Genomic DNA, 20730 nt, shown 5'->3' with positions numbered 1-20730 from the left:
AGATATCCGTAACAACAATTTATTCACGATAATTACCTAGGTGCCAGTAAACATGACTGAATAGCTGATTGCTATTTAAGAAGAAAAATGTCTAGGTATGTGTGGTATATTGTTTGATTTTATTTTTTTCGAGATCTACAAACACTAAACTCTTATCTAAAGTCTCCCAAGAAGCATACGGCGAAATGCCCTGGCTAAAATCGCTGAACTCTCTGCGACGTCATCAACTGGAAATTTTGAGGGTTCTGATATTGAGAGGCTCTGTCGTGTTTCTCCTGGTAACAATAAGTTATCTGGGCGTGTGAATGGAAGCAACAATGATTCGCCGGGCTCGTTGGCGGGCTCTCCTATGGTACGAAAAGGGGAAGGTCTCCTTATCTACAGGATACTAATGCCTAGAGCAGAACATTAGGGAATTTGAAGTACTTCTGGCTTTGTGTAGAGCAGCCCCTCTGATCGATAATACATACAGCGCGGAGAAGCTTACCAGTCAGTTGGGCCCATACGTTCTTGAGGCGCATACACAATTGTTTGTGCAATCGCCCCTTTTTCGCGCGATTGAACCATCACCCGTCGAGGCACTGAGCTACAACCTTACCACCGCCCTTCTCTCCATTGGTATCAAACATGGCCACCTACAAAAGCTCATCTCCGAAAAGCTATCGATATACCTAGACAACTGTGTACATGCCAGCGAAACTGCTACGGAAAATCGAGGAGTTAGCTCAGAGTATGCTACAGAGATTGAGGAAGCAATCCACGTTGCAACTGTAACGATATCCCTTTTGGGATTCTTAGATGCAGTAGCTTCTTTGGTCAATTTCTGGAGCGCAAAGGAGAGATTGGACTTATGTGAACGTGTCAAGGCTATTTTGTCAGAAGGATTTTTGGTGGCGGTAGAGACCGCTTTCTCGACTATTCGTAATACCCATCTCCAGAGCAGTCACGTAAGAGAGTGGAAGAGATATGTCCGCCATTATGCAGCTATTGGCCGCCCATTGGGTGCTATGCTTCTACAACGGAGTTTTATGTGGCTGCTCGTTGCAGGGTCATCGCTTCTACTTGTTGATGTCGAGAACCTTAAAGACAAAGATGTTTTGAGCGTATTAATGTCACGTCTTGAGGATTCGAGACCCAACACTCCTCGTAATGAGGAAGTTGATTTTGAGACGGTTAACACGTTGGCAAATATTGCTTCGAATGAAATAAGTCTTCTCGAAGACGGCGCAGATTACCTTCGTTTGGGTTCTGCTTGGCAGCAAAGACTTGCATTTTCCGTCAAAGCAAGTGCTTTAACTACCTATATGAATTGCGCAATGTTGAGTGTAAGTGATGATGAAGTTGAACCTGAAACATTGATGTCCTGGCTTGAAGATACTTTGGCGGATCCTGTGCAAATGGCCGATGATACATTGGCAAATGTTGTCCTTCGATCAATGGCCTTGGTCTCCAAACTCGCTCCTCAATTAGCTCCAGAAGTCAGCCGCCTACTCCCACGATTCATCGTCCAGGGTAATCCGCAAGGGAATACAAACGCGATCGCCTCTGCCTGTCTCGCATATGTTCTGAATAATCTATCCCAGGATGCCATCATAACTACCCTTTATACGTTAGGAAATGTTTTGAACTCTGGTGCAACCCATCCAGAAAAACATACTTCTGTACCCAATGGAGATTTGGCTTTGGATGGAGCTGCACAGTCAACTCTTTATGGAAAGAATTCTAATGGAAGTTCCATATCCTTGGAGATCTTCACAGAAGAGGAAACATCTACTGTATATGGCAACGTCGTACAAGCTATATGTGCTATTGCTCAGAATTGCCAAGACTCTAAAATTATTGCTTTGGCTCAATCTATGCTTCTGCAAAAGATCGACAAAATCAACCAATTAATCGATGCTCGTATTATCACGGCGGCAGCAGAATTATCATTACATGGAGGGCCTTTGGAATTCCGATCGTTACTCAAACTTTATAGCAAAATCACTCATCTGGGTGTCATGAAAAATAATGAAATTATACTTCATGCTGTAAGTTCACTACAAAGACTGCAAAAGCCACACCAACTAATCCAATTTAGGTGATGAAAGGGCGAAACCTCCTATCTTCTCGTCTGCAAAAAGACGCCCCTTTGTATGACATATATTTTGAGAACTTGCTAGAGGATATTATTAGCAGAGGAGATGTTCACCAAGGGCAGAATACACGCGAAGGTGACGTAGAAGCTGCAGCCAAAGAGATTGCGCAACTGTTGCAGCCCTTGGCAATCTTTTTTCTACTAATAATATGGTTTCCAACAACGACCTCAGCGAGGAGATGTCATCTTTAGTACGGGATGCTTGGTTCAACATTGTTGTCCATGGCTTTACTACCAACACTGAGCGCGGTCAGCTGCATCTGAAAGAATTACGTATCTTGGCGATCCATTCGAAACCTCTTGTTGCCGAGCAGCGAGGTGAGCAGGTGGAGAGTGATATTGAATTAAATACAGTATTACGCCGAGGAATCAGTCAAGATCACGAAACTACACAGAAAAAACGACTCACAGCCCTTCTTCCTAGTAAAGCTAGAGAAATCGGTGCTCTTACTTATCGTAAAGTCATCTTCCTCCAAGCTGCCTATTTAGTTGAAACGCTACGGGCTGATGCAGGCGATTGCAGCAAAGCGTTAACTTACTTCCTTGAGCCTAGCATGCGTAGAGGTGAAATGAGCAGCACGATGGAAAGTGTCACAGCTGCTGTTATGGACACTTATTTACGCAAATCTTTGACAGGCCTAAACCCAACCTTTTCAGCTCCGTACGTTGCTAAACAACTAGCCTCAATATTTACTGGTTGTTGCTATCGAATCGAAAGGGTCCAGCAAGCTGCCATGAATTGCGCAGACAGGATAATTCGAGATGTGCCATCTGCTCTGTGTCAAAAATCCTCTTTGTTTGCACTTCTTGAACTTTTGTCACTCCTGTGGGTAAGTTGTTTAGAAGCCGAAACCGATGAATATGGGTTGAGGTCTTCATTCACTTCCGCCAAAGGGCATATAACTATCGAATTGTCTGATGATTATGGTCTCCGTCGCCGCACCCTTGATGCCTTATACAGGAAGGCTAAAGGCTGGGTCACAGCAGTGATTAATATTGCTCCTGCGAATGTGAAGGGTTTACTTCAGACATACCTCTCAGAATATGACGATGAAGGAGCTTATGGTCATATCTCCCTCGGACGGTCGTTTGCTTCAGAGATGGGAGCAGTCATTCCAAGTATGGACCAAAGGCTTGAGGCAATCGATCGCCACGGGGAGTGCAATATCAATACGGCCTCTGATTTCATTGCTCAATATACTACAAGGCAAGAGTACCGATATGCAGAAACTCTTCCTGATCACAACGCTGAATGGCTGCGCTCCATGCATCTCGACGAACATAGACCTTCGATCACGTCGAAGACTGACAAGGATTGTAACGATGCAGTATCACTTCTATCCAAACTTGAAGCACAAATTCACGCAAAGAAACACATAGCAATTAACGAGATCCGCGATGTGCTGAGAAGAGCTGCTGCTTTGCTTTGCCGAAGTGACAAAGATGAATGTGCTATCATCCGCTATCTTGTTTCCATACCTTTCGCTATTTTTACCAAGCAGTCGATTAAACTTGGAGGATCTTTGTGGTTTGGCGTTATCAACGAAAATCCTAGTATGGAACCTAGGATTCTGATGGAAATCGCTCAACAATGGGAATTGACCTCACATCGAAAAATTGGAATTTTCAATGGCATGTTCATGTAAGTACGTTCAAGGATTCATGTTCTTGCAAACTAACAATCGATAGCCATCAAGATCCTTTCTATATAAAGGAGGAGTTCGCACCTAGCGATAGGAAAGTACTGGCCAAAAAGCAACAGGCTGTCAACAATATGCTCGCTCCCCATACGCGACTTCTACAGCTCCTCAGCAGCCATTTCAACGCGACTCGCCTTGGCAGCCCACATACCGAGAAGACATTTTTGAGAATCCTGGAAATGACACTGGATAGCTTGAAACACTCCACTGGGCACCCGCTTGCTCGAGAGATAAGATTTCAGATCGTCCTGTTCGGCTTAAGAGTCCTGAGACACACCACTACCCTTGATCTCCCCTCGAAATGTAGATTAAAGGACAAGATTCTCTCTGCTGCCCTTAGTTGGTTCACATTTGCCCCTCGCTGGTCATTTGGTGGCAACCGTCTGCAATTGAAAGCCGAAACTCGCTTGTTGAATGATGTCGTTCTAGCTTTCAAAAGCGTAACCATGACAGGCTCCAAGCCCACAGCTATGCTTCAATTGATGCAAGCAAAGGAGGAGCTTCTCCATATATTAATAGAGAGTGAACAGATAAGATTGAATGTTTGGCTTGATCCTTTACGTCAAGGTCGTGATATCCAGGTTCCAGCTCCTGCTAAAGTTCCTAACGATGCAGCGCTACTTCCTCTGGTGAAAACTGCCTGGAACGAAAGCCCATCTTTGGCGATTCAACTTGTTTCTAGATTTCCCTCGGCGAGGTTACACCAGGATGTTCGCTTACTTCTACTTCAATTTCCCGACAAAGCAATATCGGAGCCTGAAGCAGTCCATATATTGCTTGGCGATACTTTGCCATTTGATGTTGCATTCCAAATGAAGGTACGTGATTTGAAAGAACTACTTATCAACAGGCTGACAAAATTAGTATCTTTTATATTGGGCTCCTGTGAACCCAATATCTGCTGTTACATATTTCTTACCGTCATACCGAAACCATCCCTTCATCGTTCAGTATGCTATGCGGGCGTTGGAGAGTCATTCTGTTGATGTCACATTCTTTTACGTGCCGCAGATAGTCCAAACCTTGCGCTATGATGACCTTGGATATGTCGAGCGATATATTGTCGAAACTGCAAAGTTCTCGCAACTTTTTGCGCATCAAATTATTTGGAACATGAAAGCCAATGCTTTCAAAGATGAAGATTCACAGATTGTAAGTGGCGCGCATATTTTCAAAGTGTTAAACTAACGAGTCCAGCCTGATGTTGTCAAACCTACACTCGACAAAGTTACAAATCGCATGATAGAATCCTTCTCGGGTGTCGACAAAGCCTTCTATGAGCGTGAATTCACATTTTTTGACGAAGTTACTAGCATTTCAGGCAAGCTGAAGCCATACATCAAAAGACCCAAGCCAGAGAAGAAGCAGAAAATTGAAGAAGAGTTGCGTAAGATCAAGGTGGAGATTGGAGTATATCTTCCTAGTAACCCTGATGGTGTGGTAATTGGCATCGATCGACAATCTGGAAAGCCCCTGCAAAGTCATGCCAAAGCACCATATATGGCAACGTTCCGCATCAAGAAAAGTATAGGTGCAGACATGGAAGGCACAGATGATATGCTCGAAGAAACCAATAAAAACGGAGGCACCCCAATGGATAATTCGATTGAGATTTGGCAATCAGCAATTTTCAAAGTCGGTGATGATTGTCGTCAAGACGTTCTCGCCCTCCAAATGATCGCTGCGTTCCGTGGAATCTTCAATGACGTTGGCCTCGATGTTTACGTCTTCCCGTATCGTGTTACTGCGACAGCGCCTGGTTGTGGTGTCATTGATGTTTTGCCAAACTCGATCTCACGTGATATTCTGGGAAGAGAAGCTGTCAATGGTTTATATGATTATTTCATATCGAAATATGGAAATGAGGACTCTCTCAGGTTTCAAGAAGCGCGTGCCAACTTTGTCAAAAGTATGGCAGCCTACTCGGTCATCTCTTTCTTGTTACAATTCAAGGATCGACACAATGGTAACATTATGATTGACGACGCTGGTCACATTCTACACATCGATTTTGGATTCTGCTTTGACATTGCCCCTGGAGGTGTCAAATTTGAAAGGGCGCCATTCAAGCTTACAACGGAGATGGTGGCTGTGATGGGAGGAAGTACTGAACATCAGGCATTTAAATGGTTCGAGGAATTATGCGTAAAGGCTTACTTGGCCTCTCGTCCTTATACAGAGAAGCTGTCGCAACTCGTTATGCTCATGATGGATTCTGGTCTTCCTTGCTTCAAGCCTGAGTCTATTCAACATTTCAGGGATAGATTTGTGTTGGAAAAGACGGAGGCTGAGGCTGCGGTATTCATGAGAGGTTTGGTAAAGAGGAGTTATGGAAGTTATTCGACTGGAGTCTATGATCAGTTCCAACTTCTGACTAACGGAATTCCGTACTAGAAACATCACTGAGTTCTAGAGGTAAGAATGTTAGACTTGAACCGAATAGGTGGTGAGGGATGTAGTGTCATCGGGTTCGAGATATGATGTTAGTTTGACTAATCGTAGAAGACATCAATCGTTGGCGGTTATTGTAGTAATTTTGGTATGGTAAATAGACAGTCTTTTGAAAGCGGTGGAATATTGCATGGGATGGCAATTCTTAATTCTCCTTTCTCTATAAACTTTGGATATAAAATAATACTTGGTTTTTCTTGCACAACATCCATATTGCTTCAGAATCTCAATCATACCTTCCCCACCAGTTTTGCAAATGCGGTTGCGATTTACGGTGCCGGTCCGCTCCCCTGGCACATCGCTGACGTAGTGTCATTCAACCCCAACCCAAATACATAAATATATTTAAATCCGCTAAGCCTACACAACATCTACAGTCATCAATATAATACCAAATTTCAAGTAGACCCGTCCAAAATGTCAACCCTAGCGCCCGAAGCCCTAAACGGCTTTTCCAATGCCTCTGACTATGACAAACATCGTCCAAGCTACCCACCTGAAGCCGTCTCTAAACTCCTGAAGAATCTGGGAGTGGAAAATGTGGAAGGAGCTAGAATTGTAGATGTAGGAGCTGGGACGGGAAAATTTACTACTTTGTTGGCGGAGAGGAAGGAGGGGTTTGCAATCAAGTGTGTGGAGCCGCATGATGAGATGAAGGAGGTTCTGAGGGGGAAGTTTGGAAAGGGGAATGAGGGGGCGTGGGAGGGGAGTGTGGAGATTGTTGGGGGAAGTGCACAGAACATGGAGATTGAGGAGGGTTGGGCTGATGCGGTTATTGCTTCGCAGGTGAGTTGCTTTGTGGGTTAGGAATACGGGTGAAATGAGAGGAGAACGTTTGCTAATTCGGGTTTCTGGTAGTCCTGGCATTGGTGAGTGATAGAGGATGAAGTCGTGAGAAAACGAAATTGTATACTGATTTGCCGCTCAAGGTTTGCTACAAAGGAGTCTTTGAAGGAGATTCATAAAGCTTTAAGACCTGGAGGGGTATTTGGAATGATCGTAAGAAGTCCTGATTCATGAAGGCGTAGACTGAGATGCTAACATGTCCGCTGTAGTGGAACATAGAAGATTGTATGTTATAACATTACATCTTCCCACTTACTACTAATCACAAGATATACAGATAACTCACCAAGAGACGGTCGAACAACAACCACAAAATGGGAGCAGGTCCTAAAAGACATTGTTGAGAGTAGTGAAGATGAGCTTCCACGTTTTCGTCATGGGAAATGGAAACAGGTATTTGAGGATCAATTAGATTCCACGCCATTGCAAACCTTGAAAGATACATTCACGCAGGATTTACCGCAGTTCTCACTACCGCTTGGAGAAGATCATGTTGAGTGGACGGTATGGTTGAGTGATGAGGCTATTTGGAATAGATTTGGGACTTTGAGTGCTATAGCGGTGATGGAGCCTGAGAAGAAAGAACAAGTGAAGCAGAAAGTTCTCGGGTCGTTGAAGGGAATAGATGCTGAGCGTAATGCGAATGGTGAGGTTGCGTTGCATGGTAAGACTTATTTCTTCTGGACCTCAAGGGTTTGAATGTCTAGTGTAGATAGATGGCCTTAGATAGCTTTAGAAGCTGCTCCATTGTTGTTTCCACGAATTTCAAGTATCGGCACACCTATTTTTAAGGCTGTGCACATAATCCCGCCAGTTTCTGCTACCTTGTCGCATCCCATCGTCGTCTTTTGGATATCATGAATTTCGTAAAAGGACCCTTCCTGTGTAGCACTCCATAACTCCCGCCCAATGCTTTTCCACCATTGTGCAAATTAGGCAGATTCATCGGCCGATATGTACATGACTAAGAGACACACAGAATTAGCTGCTTATATCGAATGATGTTCAGGAAGAATCCTCACCATTGTTGCCCCGCACAAAAGCATCACCATGAACTGTCTTCTTCTTTCCATGAACCCATTCCTCGCATTTTTCTAGAGCAATATTCATATATCCATCGACGGACTGTAATTCTCCTGCAAAGATGTAAGTTTTAGACAGAGACCGGAGGCATGGGTAGCTAGCTAACCTTTGAAGACGAGAGAATTATTGAGCTTTACAATGACTTTTGAGCCAATAATTTCTGACAGGAAGGATGAAGGATCCTTGCCTTCGCCTTGTTGTAATGCGCCGTTCTCCATATCGTTCTTCGAAATATCAATATGACTTTGATAGAATCTTATCGTTGATGGAGGAGACAATTTTGAATATCACAGTTCTACATAGACAATGGCAGCAAATGAAGCATCGGTATCGCTACCGGTACTTTTAGCGCATGCAGCCTCGCAACGGCAACCCTCCAAAATTTCCCCGTATTTACATCTCGACCTCATTTTCATATGCACTCAATCAGGACAATCACAAAAATCGCACAAATAATAACTAAATATGGCAGACCCCGATACTGGTGCATCAGCGCCTCCAGCCAAGAAAAAGTTCTCTCTTTTCAAGAAGAAGTTGACCCCAGCGCAAGCTCCAGAGCTCAAACCGGGGATGGACCATACAGATGCTTTTAGTCGCGCAAAAGATCTGTTTCCACTACATGCTAGGGAGAGGGAGATTAAGAGGGAAAGGAAAGCCGCGAGCTTAGAGAGAAAGCGTTCATCGCAGAGCAGAGAGAAGTCATCTTCAAGTCCGAGAGTGGAAAAAAGAAGGAAGTTTTCAAATGAGGATGTGCGGGGGAAGGTGGATTTGAATAGTGAGACAGAAGATGAGGAACCGGCTAGGTATTTATTTTATGGACACGCAGATATGGTGTTGTATGTATGCTGATAGGTTTAGGGAATCTTCAATATCTACACCCGATAGTCGCAAGTCGCAAACGAGATCCCCGCAGAAGAAGCGTCGTTCGCCGGGGGGTTTGATGGGTCGTTTTGCAAAAGATATACATAGTAGAAATGGGGAGAGCGGAGAACAGAAAGTTTTTGCAAAGGGTTATATATCTGTGAGCGATAGCGACAGCGACGATGCCGCGCCTGTTACGCAGCGAATTAGCAGAAGTTCCTCTCCCATTGTAACATCAGCCGAACCAATTCCCATTCTTGATGACGATGAAGATGATGCATTCTCCGAAGAGGAATTCCCGGAATTATTGGCAAAGGCACGAGAGAACAAGAGACTTGCAGATCTAGCCCAACAGAGGAGTAATGTCGAATGGGCAAATAAAAATCATGAACCGGACAGAAATGCAGTCGACGACGATGTTTTCCAAGATAATAAAAAAGTCGAACCTATATTAGAAATTTTTATATCGTCTCGACTGGAAAACACCAAGAATTTAATCATTAGGCGGAAACTTCATCAGCGTCTACGAGAAGTTCGACAGGCTTGGTGCGGGAAACAAGAAATGGACGGAATACACATGAATGATGAATTGAAAGATTCGATTTTACTCACCTGGCGAAATAAAAGATTGTTCGATTCCATGACATGCGCATCCCTTGGCCTCGACTTCAACACGAATGGCGATGTCGATACTACAGGTGAGGGTTTCAATAGTGGTAGAATACATATGGAGGCATGGACAAATGATCTCTGGGACGAATGTTGCAAGGCAGCCGAAGCCGAAGAAATCAGCGACGATGAAGAAGAACCTCTTGAAGTTGTACCCCAGCCAGTCAACAAGATGAGATTGATACTCAAAGCTCAATCGAAGGATATCAAGGAATTCAAAACCTATGTGAAGCCAACGACGACGATCAAGAAATTGGTAGATGGATTCAGAAGTACGAATAAGATTCCGGCGGATAAGAAAATCATTCTGAGCTTTGATGGGGATCATTTGGAGCTAGATTCTACAGTGGAAGAGGCGGGTTTCGATGATATGGATACAGTGGATGTCTTGATTAGATGATGGCATGGCATTCTGCTTGATGATTACTGGTGCAAAACGGTGTTTTGGGAATTGAAAGCGTGTGTGGTGTACTGGCTGGCAAATATTGATACCCTGAATGAATTTATTTTCCTTGGTTCTCTGACATGCAGGAACTGCTTACTACATGTTCGACTAGTGTTCTTCCCTTTAATGCGAGGACTTGGTATTTGTTCCTTTGGTTTACATATGTAAAATTTGAGGGCTTGTCAATATATAACTATGTAAATTGCATTTTTTCGCGCAATGGATTCCAGGTTCATAGATCGAACAAGTGAACGGATGAAACTCGAGAAAGCGGAGAGATTCATGGCCGTCTGTTCATCTTCCATCTAATTTGTGAATGATCACTCGCGAAGCTGAATGCGATTTTATTGATATGAACTCCTAAGCATCAGATTGGGAAACTAATAATTAACTTCAATATAGAATGTCCTCATAAAACTATGCTTCTCATCTCTCTCTCGTAACTCGGGGTATCTATAGAAAAGTTTCTTGGTGAGTAATCTTTCTTCCGCTCGTGACATCAACGCTCTCTTTCCTTTTCCGGACAGATAGACATCCTTTCTCCTCCTTCTAAACCATTATATCCACAATGACCCCCTCTTAACGCCAATCCTGATAATCTCATTACCTCATTCTTGACCTGCACAGTCCAAACACCCTGACCCGACCTCCTAAAGCACAATTCAAGGCATTTCACAAATTTCCCGGCTCTCATTCTGATTTCTCGGCAACATCGCATCGCCTTCATGGGCCAATTCCTTCGGACTAGTTGCTCCTGCATTGGTAGATGTATCATTGGCGCATAATTCTGCTTTCTGACCGTCATTCCCAAGTTCAGCTGGTGTATCGTGTTGACCGGGAGTGGAAGCTTCTAGTTCTTGGGCTGTGTGCGATCTTCGCGATTTCCTTTTACGTAGATAGAAGAAGATGAGAGAACCGGCTGCGATAAGTGCTAGGAGGATTCCGACCACGATTCCTACGATGGTACCGCCGGATAAGGATCTGGGGCTATCAGTTGAGGAGTCTGAATATACGGATGTGATATTTGAGTCTGAGGTAGAATTGGCAATTGTTATATCTGAACAAATTGGTGTTTTGCCTAACGGGCCTGCTTTTGCCAAAATATCGATGCAGCTAGAATTTAGAGCTTTGAGACTTTTCAGACTTGCCGTCGTTGTTTTTTGCGAGCAACCTCCTTTATTCAGGTAGAATTGATTGATAGCCCAGGAAACCTGTTGCCAAGGAAAACACACGCTAAATGCGCCATAAGTTGAAGAAGTGACATTCGATGTAAATCGTCACAAATTGTGGAGTTTGATGTACATAGAGTTGCTTGAACAAATGTGATTGTGTTGGCTGATGTTTATGGGTCAACTTTACAGTGTAGAGAAGTTATCATGTAATCGCATACCAGAGTATTTGCTGTCGGGGAAGTATTGTCGATGCGGCTGTTAACATTCGCAGAATGTAATAGATGTTGGATGGATGCGTATACCCCAAGTTGCGTTTTCATCCGGGCATGATGGCGCCGTTGTAATAGTTGGTGTATAAGCTGACATTTGAGTTATAGAAGGATTTATCGCAGCAAGTTGTGTTGAGAATGATTTATAATTTGATTGAGCTGGATCACGTTGTCGGTTAAATTTACCAGAGCTGCTGAGACACTGTAAGAAATCCAGCACACCTTCCCAAAGAGGTTTACTTACCATAGTCACTGGGATCTGAATCGCTGGAGCTCGCCCACTCATACACGATTCCGCCGACCAAATATCCGACTTTTTTGGACGCATATATGGTGCCTATTTCATCAAAGATCCGGCCGCCAACATCACTGTTGTCTTCTGTGGTGGGTTCGCATGCATAGTCTGCGAGTAATATTGGTAATGGATAGTCGGAAAAAATTTCGGTGAGACGAGAGTAATTCGAAGAGGTGAACGTGGAGTTGTCGCACCATGAATAGTCTGTCAACGCCCAAAAATCAATGCTCCAATTTCTACAAGCCATGTAATCTGCAACCAGTCGATAGGTCTCTTGTGCGTAATCACTATCAGTCAGAACGTATCCTCCAATGGGTATAGAACGATAGCCTCTTGCTTTGATATAACCTCTTACATCTCTTACAGCTGCTTTAGAGAGTGGTGCTAAATAAGTGGAACTATCTGTAATGGGATTGTCGACTAGATAGAATCCGAGTGTGTTCGTGTAGAAAGCAAATGCATTCACCATATCCATATAGGCGAAGAACTTTTGATTTGTCCATGCAGTAGAATCGATGCAGATATACGTAGACGTGATATGTAGGTCGATTAGTAGACAAATACCATTTTCCATGAATTTTTGCATGCATTCCCCATGATCTTGACCTGAATCGATTCCATAAACATGTAGTACATTGATCCCCAGAGATACTAATGCCTTGATATCACGCTCGCAAGCTTCTTTATCAGCCAATATATCTAAAAAAAAATCCGAACCATAGGTAACTCCTCGAAGAAAGAATTGAGTTCCGTTTGAGTAGAAAAACTTCGATCCCTACAGAGCATTCGTGAACGTCTGGAAGTAATTGCAAATTTCTTTACTTTGATAGTCATTGAATCGAAGGCCCCAGAATTCATTATTGATACTCAATGTATGGCTATAGGACGTTTCCAGCAGTATCCATCCGTGCAATGATTAAGGAGCGATAGACAACGGAGAGCTTCTCAGATTTTCCCAGAGAAAACAAACAGTCTACTCAGCCACGCTTGAAATGGCTTGTTCTATCTGTTGGGAATAAAGCACCATAACCGGGAAAAAGCTTTGGACTTGCTTTCTTTTGTCTTTTGATAGGAGAGTAGTGTGTGCTCCCCATGCATCTATTGCATCAGGCCAACATAAAGCATGTTGGTAGAATTTGCATCCTTGCCCGAACATCCACATCGTTCATTGTTTATTTCAAGATCCTGCATTCCGGATTCCTGACCAATTTCTAAGGGGACTTCCCAATCGTATCTTGAGTTAAGGTCAGTAGCCTATGGCGTTAAAGCTTTGCATGGGCTTGATTTTTTTTGAAAATTTACATTGACGGGCCATTCATACTCTGTATTCCCCAAAATATCAACAACAGGGAATAGAGTATAGTATCCGTATGTTAGCCAATTGGTAATTTAATAGGGAAGAACGGCACAGCAAATGTGAAACATCCAGTGCAATTGTAATATGTACATGCATTGAAAATGTTCGGGTTCAAAAATTCCTCTAATCTCCAGGCAAACTTCTTGGGAAGCCGAGTAGCTCATTTTCTGGTACCACTAGGTAAGGAAGCATTTATATCTTGCCTTGATTCCCAACGAGAGAAACAATAACTAGATGCTTGTTAATTTTGGATCTTTTCAACCCTCTTTCTTTGTATTCTGCAATGCATACATTTACTTGCTAACATCTGCGCAGTTTACCTGTTTTCAAAATTTGACCCAGAAGAATGAATCAAATTGTTCTCCTTCAACCGATCCAGATCTGGTATCGATTCTAGCAATGGTTGTCAGATGGCCCGGCACGTACAGTAAGAGAGTTGCACTGATAGCTCCGGCTGAAAGAACGTGTATGGGCCCTGGAAAGCTTAACTTCGTTGATCTCAAGTCTCCGGCTATATTAGCATGAAACTTGAAAGGGCCTGCCCATCAGGTATTCAGGAAGGCTTGGTAAGCGACCAAAAGACCCTTTCCTCTCCATCCAAAAATTTAGAAAGAAGAAGAAACACAAATGGTTGAGTGTTTTACTGTCACCGAATGTTCCTCCAAAATGAATGACTATGCTCTCAATTGACGAAGTGGAGCATTGAGTCTATTTGAAGTCTCAACACCACTGTCGAACGACCCCAATAACTCGGTCCATAGGTGGGGTCAGATCCAGACATTGTCATTTCAATGCATGGAGTGTCACGAGAGGTGTCCTTCGTTCCGCTTTGATCAAATAATAAACAATGTGTAGTGTAAGTTTTCCACGAAGGCCCTCGAAACGAGAGTTAAGCCATGATGTGGAAATTGAATGCGAAGAAGACGAGGTTATACCAAGTCTTTCGTCGAGTATAGAGTTCTTAAAGAATTCCAAGAAAGAGTAGAAGCTCGGAATATTAGCATTGCAATCTTGCTGGCGTATGATGGGTTGATCAAGCAATTTTGTATTAATTCCGATTGGAAGTATTTGCATGAATATCATGAATACCATGAATACCATGAATACTTACCGGCAACTAGCTGGGATATCCAAAATCAAGTCTCACCCGGATTTTCTTTCTCCCACCAAAATCTCGAACAATGTGGGGGTTCCGAATCAGGGGGTTACGAGGGGTTGGTGAAGCATGATTGGAGTGAAGTTGTGAGTGGTGAAGTGTGAGTGGAGTGAAATGGGGGAAAGTGAGGACTGAAAAAGGACCGTGTGAGCCTGTGAGGTAAATGATCAAAAAAATAGCGCGGGGTTGACAGGAAACTCTATTCTTCCACCAATACAAATCCTTGAATGTCATTGACCAAACAGGCAAACAGGCAAACAACACAGAAATCATCGTCGAACTTTTGGCTTCGGTCCAATTGCCCCACTGTTGAGCCAATTGATTATGCCTTCTTGACTTCTTCCCAAACGTTCCAATGGCCCATTGAATTTGTATATATTTGTCTGCTTCTTTCCCGATCTGTAGGACAAATACTTCTCTCCAATTCTCTCTTCCTCTTCAATCATTCATTCTCATATTTCTTCATTTACCTGTTTTGCTCACAATTACTCCTCACACCAATCATCATGGCTGAAGTTACAATCACAGGTTGGGATACTCGCGATGTTCGATTTCCCACTTCTCTCGATAAGACAGGTTCAGATGCTATGAACGCTGCTGGAGATTATAGTTCTGCATACTGTATTCTCAAGACCGATTCCGAGTTCTCTGGTCATGGCATGGTAAGATGACTACAATATTTCGTTTACTGTCAATTACCCTACTTACACCCCGCTAACCAATACTTCTTCTCGCAGACTTTCACAATTGGTCGTGGAAACGATATCGTATGTGCTGCAATCGACCATGTCGCTGATCGTCTTAAGGGGCGTACCCTTTCTTCCCTCGTCTCGAATTGGGGTCAAACCTGGAGATATCTCGTTTCCGATTCACAACTCAGATGGATTGGTCCAGAAAAGGGTGTTATTCATCTTGCCCTTGGAGCCGTCGTCAATGCTATCTGGGATTTATGGGCAAAGACACTCAACAAGCCTGTCTGGAGAATTGTTGCAGACATGAGCCCTGAGGAATTCGTCAGCTGTATCGATTTCCGTTATATCACCGATGCTATCACACCTGAAGAGGCCATTGCTATGTTGAAGGCTGAAGAGGGAGGAAAGGCAAAGAGAATTGAAGATGCCTTGAACAACAAGGCTGTTCCTGCTTATACCACAAGTGCCGGATGGTTGGGTTACGGCAAAGATAAGATGAAGGGGCTCTTGGAGGAAACTTTGGCCAAGGGATACAGACATTTCAAACTCAAGGTTGGAACATCTGTTGCGGATGACCGAGAACGTTTGTCAATTGCCAGAGAAGTTATTGGCTACGACAAGGGCAATATTCTTATGGTTGATGCAAACCAGGTATGTCACATCAAAGCAGTGATAATTCGTTTTCAAACTAACAATCATATAGGTTTGGTCTGTCCCTGAAGCTATCGAATATATGCAACAACTCAAAGAGTTCAAGCCATGGTTTATCGAGGAGCCCACTTCTCCTGATGACATTCTCGGTCACAAGGCTATTCGTGAGGCTCTCAAACCATATGGAATCGGTGTTGCAACTGGTGAGATGTGCCAAAACAGAGTTATCTTCAAACAACTTTTGGCAAGCGGAGCCATCGATGTCTGCCAAATTGATGCCTGCCGAATGGGAGGTGTCAATGAAGTCTTGGCTGTTCTCCTCATGGCCAAGAAGTTCGGTGTCCCAATTGTTCCACACAGTGGTGGTGTTGGACTTCCAGAGTATACTCAACATTTGAGTACCATTGACTACGTCGTAGTCAGTGGAAAGTTGAGCGTTCTCGAATATGTTGACCATCTCCATGAGCACTTCGAGCACCCATCTGTCATCAAGGGTGGGTACTACCAGACTCCATTGGAGCCAGGATACAGTGTTGAGATGAAGGCAGCAAGCATGGATCAATTTGAGTACCCAGGAAAGGATGGAGTCAGTTGGTGGAAGAGTGAGGAGGCTAAGCCTATTTTGGAGGGCATCAAGATCTAAATGATGTTGTTGATGGAGTTGCGAGGGGTGTCGATGACGTTAATGTTGGGTCTTCGGCAGCAGGGCAACGATGGCATCCTGTATGATTATGTTTCATCCCAATAGGGGTCGAGGGTTTTCATGTTGGGCCCTCTTCCGCAGGGCAACGATGGCATCCTGTATAACTTTTTCGTTATCCCAAAAATGTAGTATCATTATTTATATACCTATTTATTTATTTACTTTACAAACTAACAACGAGCGATTGCTTTGAAAGTTCTCCCCCACTGAACTGAATATATGAACCACGATGTAATGATAAGTACACGGCCAAGTCCTTAATCTCAACCCACTAGTTCATCCCATGGTCAAAACTCCAATTTAACCCAATTCATCCTAAATCTCTTACGGAACGAAAATATCAAACTCCGAGCGAGGACTTGTTCCCCTTCTTTCATCTAAAACATCACGTGTTTTATGGTTCTTTCGCGTTTCAGAATTCACGCATTGGCCTCAAACAAAACAATTGTCGCAACGTATTCAGATATCAGTTCATTGAAATATAAACTCGAATCCTTCTCTTTTGTGGAAGTAATGTTGAAGATTTAATTTGTTGCTTTTTTTGCTCGATAATATTATTGGCGGGAGTTTAAACACCTTCACCTCACCCCTCTTCTTTGAACTATCTCAAATCGTAGATATCATGGCACCAAAATCATCCACAAAGCCTTCCAAATCATCGGAACCAACAAGTATAAACGATGAGCAATTACAATCATTTACTCAAGATAATTTTGAGAAAGAGCTCAAAGCCTTAGCATCGAAAGCTCAAGAAGAGACCACATCCAGATTTCTCTTATCTCAACTTTGGGTCTTGGCTCAATCCGCTACCCTCCTTTCACTCGCCGCCATATATTCAAATGTCTCTCAACTTACTCTCTCTCCAGTCTATGGATCATATCCAGCTGGAATATGGCATTCGAAAGGAGTCATGACGGCTTGCTTCTTAGGCTGGTCGTCAAATCTATTCATTAGGCGCTATCTTCCAATTAGGAGACCAGTCCAACTTCTTCCAATTATCGCGGCTTACATTCCAGTGGCCCAATATTTACTCTTCAAGTTGAGTGGTTATATGGGAGCTAATCTTGGACCTCCTATTACGGAAGGACTCACATTTTTACCTCTGCTCGTCCTTTCCGTCTCGTGTACTGCTACTACACTGGACGATTTGGAACTCACATCCGGTCGATGGCCTTGGATATCCGATGCAGCACCAGGTATTTTCTCATATATCTTTTTCAAAACCGTGGAATATATATCCGCAAATCAAATCTCTCAATACATTGGTCAATCCATCATTTTCACACGTCTTGGAATGCAAATTGTACTCCAGGCTTTATTCTCAGCTTTTGCTCCTTCGAAACTTCTACTTTGGATACTACCAGCACTATTCCATACTGCATTATTTAATGTACATGTTCCAACGTCATATGCGATAAATCAACTTAATAGTACGATGAATGCCAATGGTTGGTCAATCCTTGAACGAAAAGAATCTCTGACTGGGTATGTGTCCGTTATTGAAAGTTTGACGATGGGCAATGGATTCCGTGCTATGCGTTGTGATCATAGTCTTTTGGGAGGAGAATGGTTGGTCAATGGGAAAAAGGCCAAAGGACTTGCTGAGCCTATTTATGGAATCTTTGTGATGCTAGAGGCAATACGTTTGATTGAAGTCGAAAAGCCAATTAAAGACGAGGATGCTAGCGCATTGGTCATGTGAGTTTCTCAGATTTCTCCATAAAGAATTGTTCATTATACTGATATAAAATAGTGGTCTCGGTATTGGTACCACTCCAGCTGCTCTGATATCCCATGGAATTCATACTACCTTGGTGGAGATTGATCCCGTTGTGGTTGATTTCGCTCAAAAATACTTCTCCCTTCCTGAGCCTCAAGAAACTATTATTGAGGACGCCGTATCTGTAGCATCAAATTTTGCAGCTCAAGGAAAGAGGTTCAACTACATTGTGCACGATGTATTTACAGGCGGGGCTGAACCTGTTGAACTATTCACATATGAGTTTTTGAAGGATCTTCACGATATCTTGGAACCGGGTGGTGTTATCGCCATTGTACGTTTAATCGTTCTTGACATTCTAAAATTTTCGTACTAATTACCTATAGAACTACGCTGGAGACTTCCTTCTTCCCCCATTCCTAATCATTCATCGTACAATTCGCTCACTCTTCCCCACCTGTCGTATTTACCGTGAGGCCGAAGCACCAACAGATCAACACATTGCGGAAACGGGACAAGATTTCACTAACATGGTGATCTTTTGCAAGAAGCCTCTTTCCGAAACGCCTCCTTTGGGTCCTGAAACTTCTGCGCCATCAATCACATTCCGTAAACCGGTTGAGAAGGACTTTTTGAGAAGTAATGCGAGAAGAGCATTTTTACTACCAAAGTGGGAGATAGAAGACGAAGAGTTAAAGCTAGGAGAAGAGAAAGGAGAAGAAGCTTTTGCGGGGGTATTGATGAGGAACGAGACTGGGAGGTTGCAGGAGTGGCAGGATAAAAGTGCGAAAGGGCATTGGGGAGTCATGAGGGGAGTATTACCAGGAGGTGTTTGGGTTGATTGGTAGGAGGAAGATTTTGAGATGAGGGAAGGAAGTGGGATTCTGCATTGGTTATATCGGAGATGAGGAATTGTGTTGGTGGGAATCTTGGATTATTTACTGGGCTGGCACTTTTGTATAGTATAAGGTGAAAAGATTGGGACATAGGTCGGGTTATGTGTGTCTGGATGCTTGGTCAATTGCAAATAGTGCATGAGGTCAATTTTACATTGAGAATCATCGTAGAATTCTCGAGATTGCTACGAAGTACAGTGTAGTCTCAAGAGTTTCTCTTTACTCTACATACCTTCACTCTATTCTCATATCAGGCCTCGGTAGAAATTGATGCCCAGTCGATAGGATCAATGCCAAGAGAGATTGTGGGGTAGAAGATGCAAGGAAAAATCTTCCATAATAAAATGATGTAATTAATAACCCTAAATTCCCTTTTCCAAACACTTCATCCCCCGAAAGTGCAGTGAAGAAAAGACCGAATGATCTCTATCACATACCCTCCTTCCTATTATGGAAAGTCCCTAACTCCATATATCTCTTATGCATAGGTGACATGCACCCCAAGAAATTCGCATACAGTGCGTATCATGTTTGATGTATGTCGGTAGTTAATCCTTATTCTTTTGACGGAAAAACGGTGTGAAGGGGTGGAGTAGGTAGGTTGCAGAGATTAGTAGGTTATTTACGGAGTATATGCCCGAAGATGGAAAATTAGTGAGGCGGGTAGGAGACTTGACTAGGTAGAGGACTCCACCCCCGCAATTCTGCCGTTTTGTTGGAGGTTGGCTGTTGGATAGAATGAGAATTGCGGGGAGATTTGTGGCAGGTGTTACAATGAATACTCAGAGCTTGAAGATATCACGGGCCAAGGTGCTTAAGTGGGTATCTGATTTGATGATTTGTCTTTGTTTCTTTCTTTTGCTTCGTTTTCTGTCAAGAATAAGCAAGTTTGTTTAGTCATTTTCATTGCCAATGATACAGCAAACGGATCACTGGTCTTTGTTGGGAAGGCATTTGGATGAATTGGACGAAAGAGAGTCTCACATGAATCTTCATGGTTATGGAGACGGGTTATTTTAAACGATTGGAATTGGATTGGCTGGGTCGATTAGGCATTCTTGGTCGCTGCAGAAATCCAGAAGTATTGGATGTACATTACATACAGTGTTGTACTTCTCCTGCACGTGCAAATCATAGGACTGAGGATATAATATCTGAAAGCAAAAGGAGACCGGAATTAAATACCAATACAACAGCAATATCGAAATATACGAGATGCTATTTGGAATCGGCAGGAAATTTATTTCTTGCGCAAGTCTCAATATAATTCACTATTATAAAGCAAACACTTCAATAATCCACTTAGAGTTATTCCCGCCAACTCATACCTTCTTTCCTTTACAAGAAGATATACTCATCCAGAGATCCGACGTCCACCCGAAACCCTCCGAACCTGCAGCCAAGACCTAAGCCCGAAAGTTTAAAGAATAGAATATCTATCGAACTTTCTCCTCCCTCTTTTCCCCGCCTGTTGTCAAGAGAACCGAGGCTGTTATTATATGCCAATACTAATGTTAATGCCAATACCATTGGTGTTCAACTACTGCTCAAAGGCACGGTGTTATATATCAATACAGGCAGGTCCGATCTCCAATGGTTCATCACCTGCATCTATACGCAGGTCCGA

The 20730-nt window shown here is 43.2% G+C and overlaps 7 protein-coding genes across 7 annotated transcripts; 5 read left to right on the top strand and 2 right to left on the bottom strand.

The window, feature by feature from the left end:
• Nucleotides 1-87: 87 nt before the first annotated feature.
• On the top strand, nucleotides 88-6231 carry Bfra_000341cc (putative phosphatidylinositol 4-kinase protein; the record flags this gene model as incomplete). Its single annotated transcript, XM_037330788.1, has 8 exons — nucleotides 88-95; nucleotides 163-352; nucleotides 405-2030; nucleotides 2081-2250; nucleotides 2310-3779; nucleotides 3827-4655; nucleotides 4702-4989; nucleotides 5035-6231. The coding sequence occupies 8 exons, from the start codon at nucleotides 88-90 to the stop codon at nucleotides 6229-6231; spliced, it is 5778 nt and encodes a 1925-aa protein (XP_037197121.1).
• Nucleotides 6232-6705: 474 nt separating this feature from the next.
• Bfra_000341cb (putative methyltransferase protein) lies at nucleotides 6706-7833 on the top strand (the record flags this gene model as incomplete). The annotated part of the gene is made up of 5 exons (XM_037330787.1): nucleotides 6706-7074; nucleotides 7147-7157; nucleotides 7218-7287; nucleotides 7344-7359; nucleotides 7412-7833. The coding sequence occupies 5 exons, from the start codon at nucleotides 6706-6708 to the stop codon at nucleotides 7831-7833; spliced, it is 888 nt and encodes a 295-aa protein (XP_037197120.1).
• A 233-nt stretch (nucleotides 7834-8066) lies between these two features.
• On the bottom strand, nucleotides 8067-8435 carry Bfra_000342 (putative u6 snrna-associated sm-like protein lsm6 protein; the record flags this gene model as incomplete). Its single annotated transcript, XM_037330789.1, has 3 exons — nucleotides 8067-8098; nucleotides 8157-8270; nucleotides 8324-8435. 3 exons carry the CDS (start codon nucleotides 8433-8435, stop codon nucleotides 8067-8069), a joined length of 258 nt encoding a protein of 85 aa, XP_037197122.1.
• Nucleotides 8436-8682: 247 nt separating this feature from the next.
• On the top strand, nucleotides 8683-10147 carry Bfra_000341ca (uncharacterized protein; the record flags this gene model as incomplete). Its single annotated transcript, XM_037330786.1, has 2 exons — nucleotides 8683-9053; nucleotides 9103-10147. The coding sequence occupies 2 exons, from the start codon at nucleotides 8683-8685 to the stop codon at nucleotides 10145-10147; spliced, it is 1416 nt and encodes a 471-aa protein (XP_037197119.1).
• Nucleotides 10148-10854: 707 nt separating this feature from the next.
• Nucleotides 10855-12786, bottom strand: Bfra_000340 (uncharacterized protein; the record flags this gene model as incomplete). The annotated part of the gene is given in 5 exon segments (XM_037330785.1): nucleotides 10855-11403; nucleotides 11421-11527; nucleotides 11667-11855; nucleotides 11878-12703; nucleotides 12751-12786. 5 exon segments carry the CDS (start codon nucleotides 12784-12786, stop codon nucleotides 10855-10857), a joined length of 1707 nt encoding a protein of 568 aa, XP_037197118.1.
• A 2161-nt stretch (nucleotides 12787-14947) lies between these two features.
• Bfra_000339 (putative l-galactonate dehydratase protein) lies at nucleotides 14948-16427 on the top strand (the record flags this gene model as incomplete). The annotated part of the gene is made up of 3 exons (XM_037330784.1): nucleotides 14948-15103; nucleotides 15179-15784; nucleotides 15837-16427. The coding sequence occupies 3 exons, from the start codon at nucleotides 14948-14950 to the stop codon at nucleotides 16425-16427; spliced, it is 1353 nt and encodes a 450-aa protein (XP_037197117.1).
• Nucleotides 16428-17109: 682 nt separating this feature from the next.
• Nucleotides 17110-19055, top strand: Bfra_000338 (putative spermine spermidine synthase family protein; the record flags this gene model as incomplete). Its single annotated transcript, XM_037330783.1, has 3 exons — nucleotides 17110-18185; nucleotides 18241-18541; nucleotides 18594-19055. 3 exons carry the CDS (start codon nucleotides 17110-17112, stop codon nucleotides 19053-19055), a joined length of 1839 nt encoding a protein of 612 aa, XP_037197116.1.
• Between the last annotated feature and the right edge of the window lie 1675 nt (nucleotides 19056-20730).

The sequence above is a fragment of the Botrytis fragariae genome, assembly GCF_013461495.1.
Source record: "Botrytis fragariae strain BVB16 chromosome Unknown tig00000001, whole genome shotgun sequence".
Lineage (NCBI taxonomy): Eukaryota > Fungi > Ascomycota > Leotiomycetes > Helotiales > Sclerotiniaceae > Botrytis > Botrytis fragariae.
Note: the sequence above shows the minus strand (reverse complement) of the source record. Positions and strands in the feature narration are given on the sequence as shown.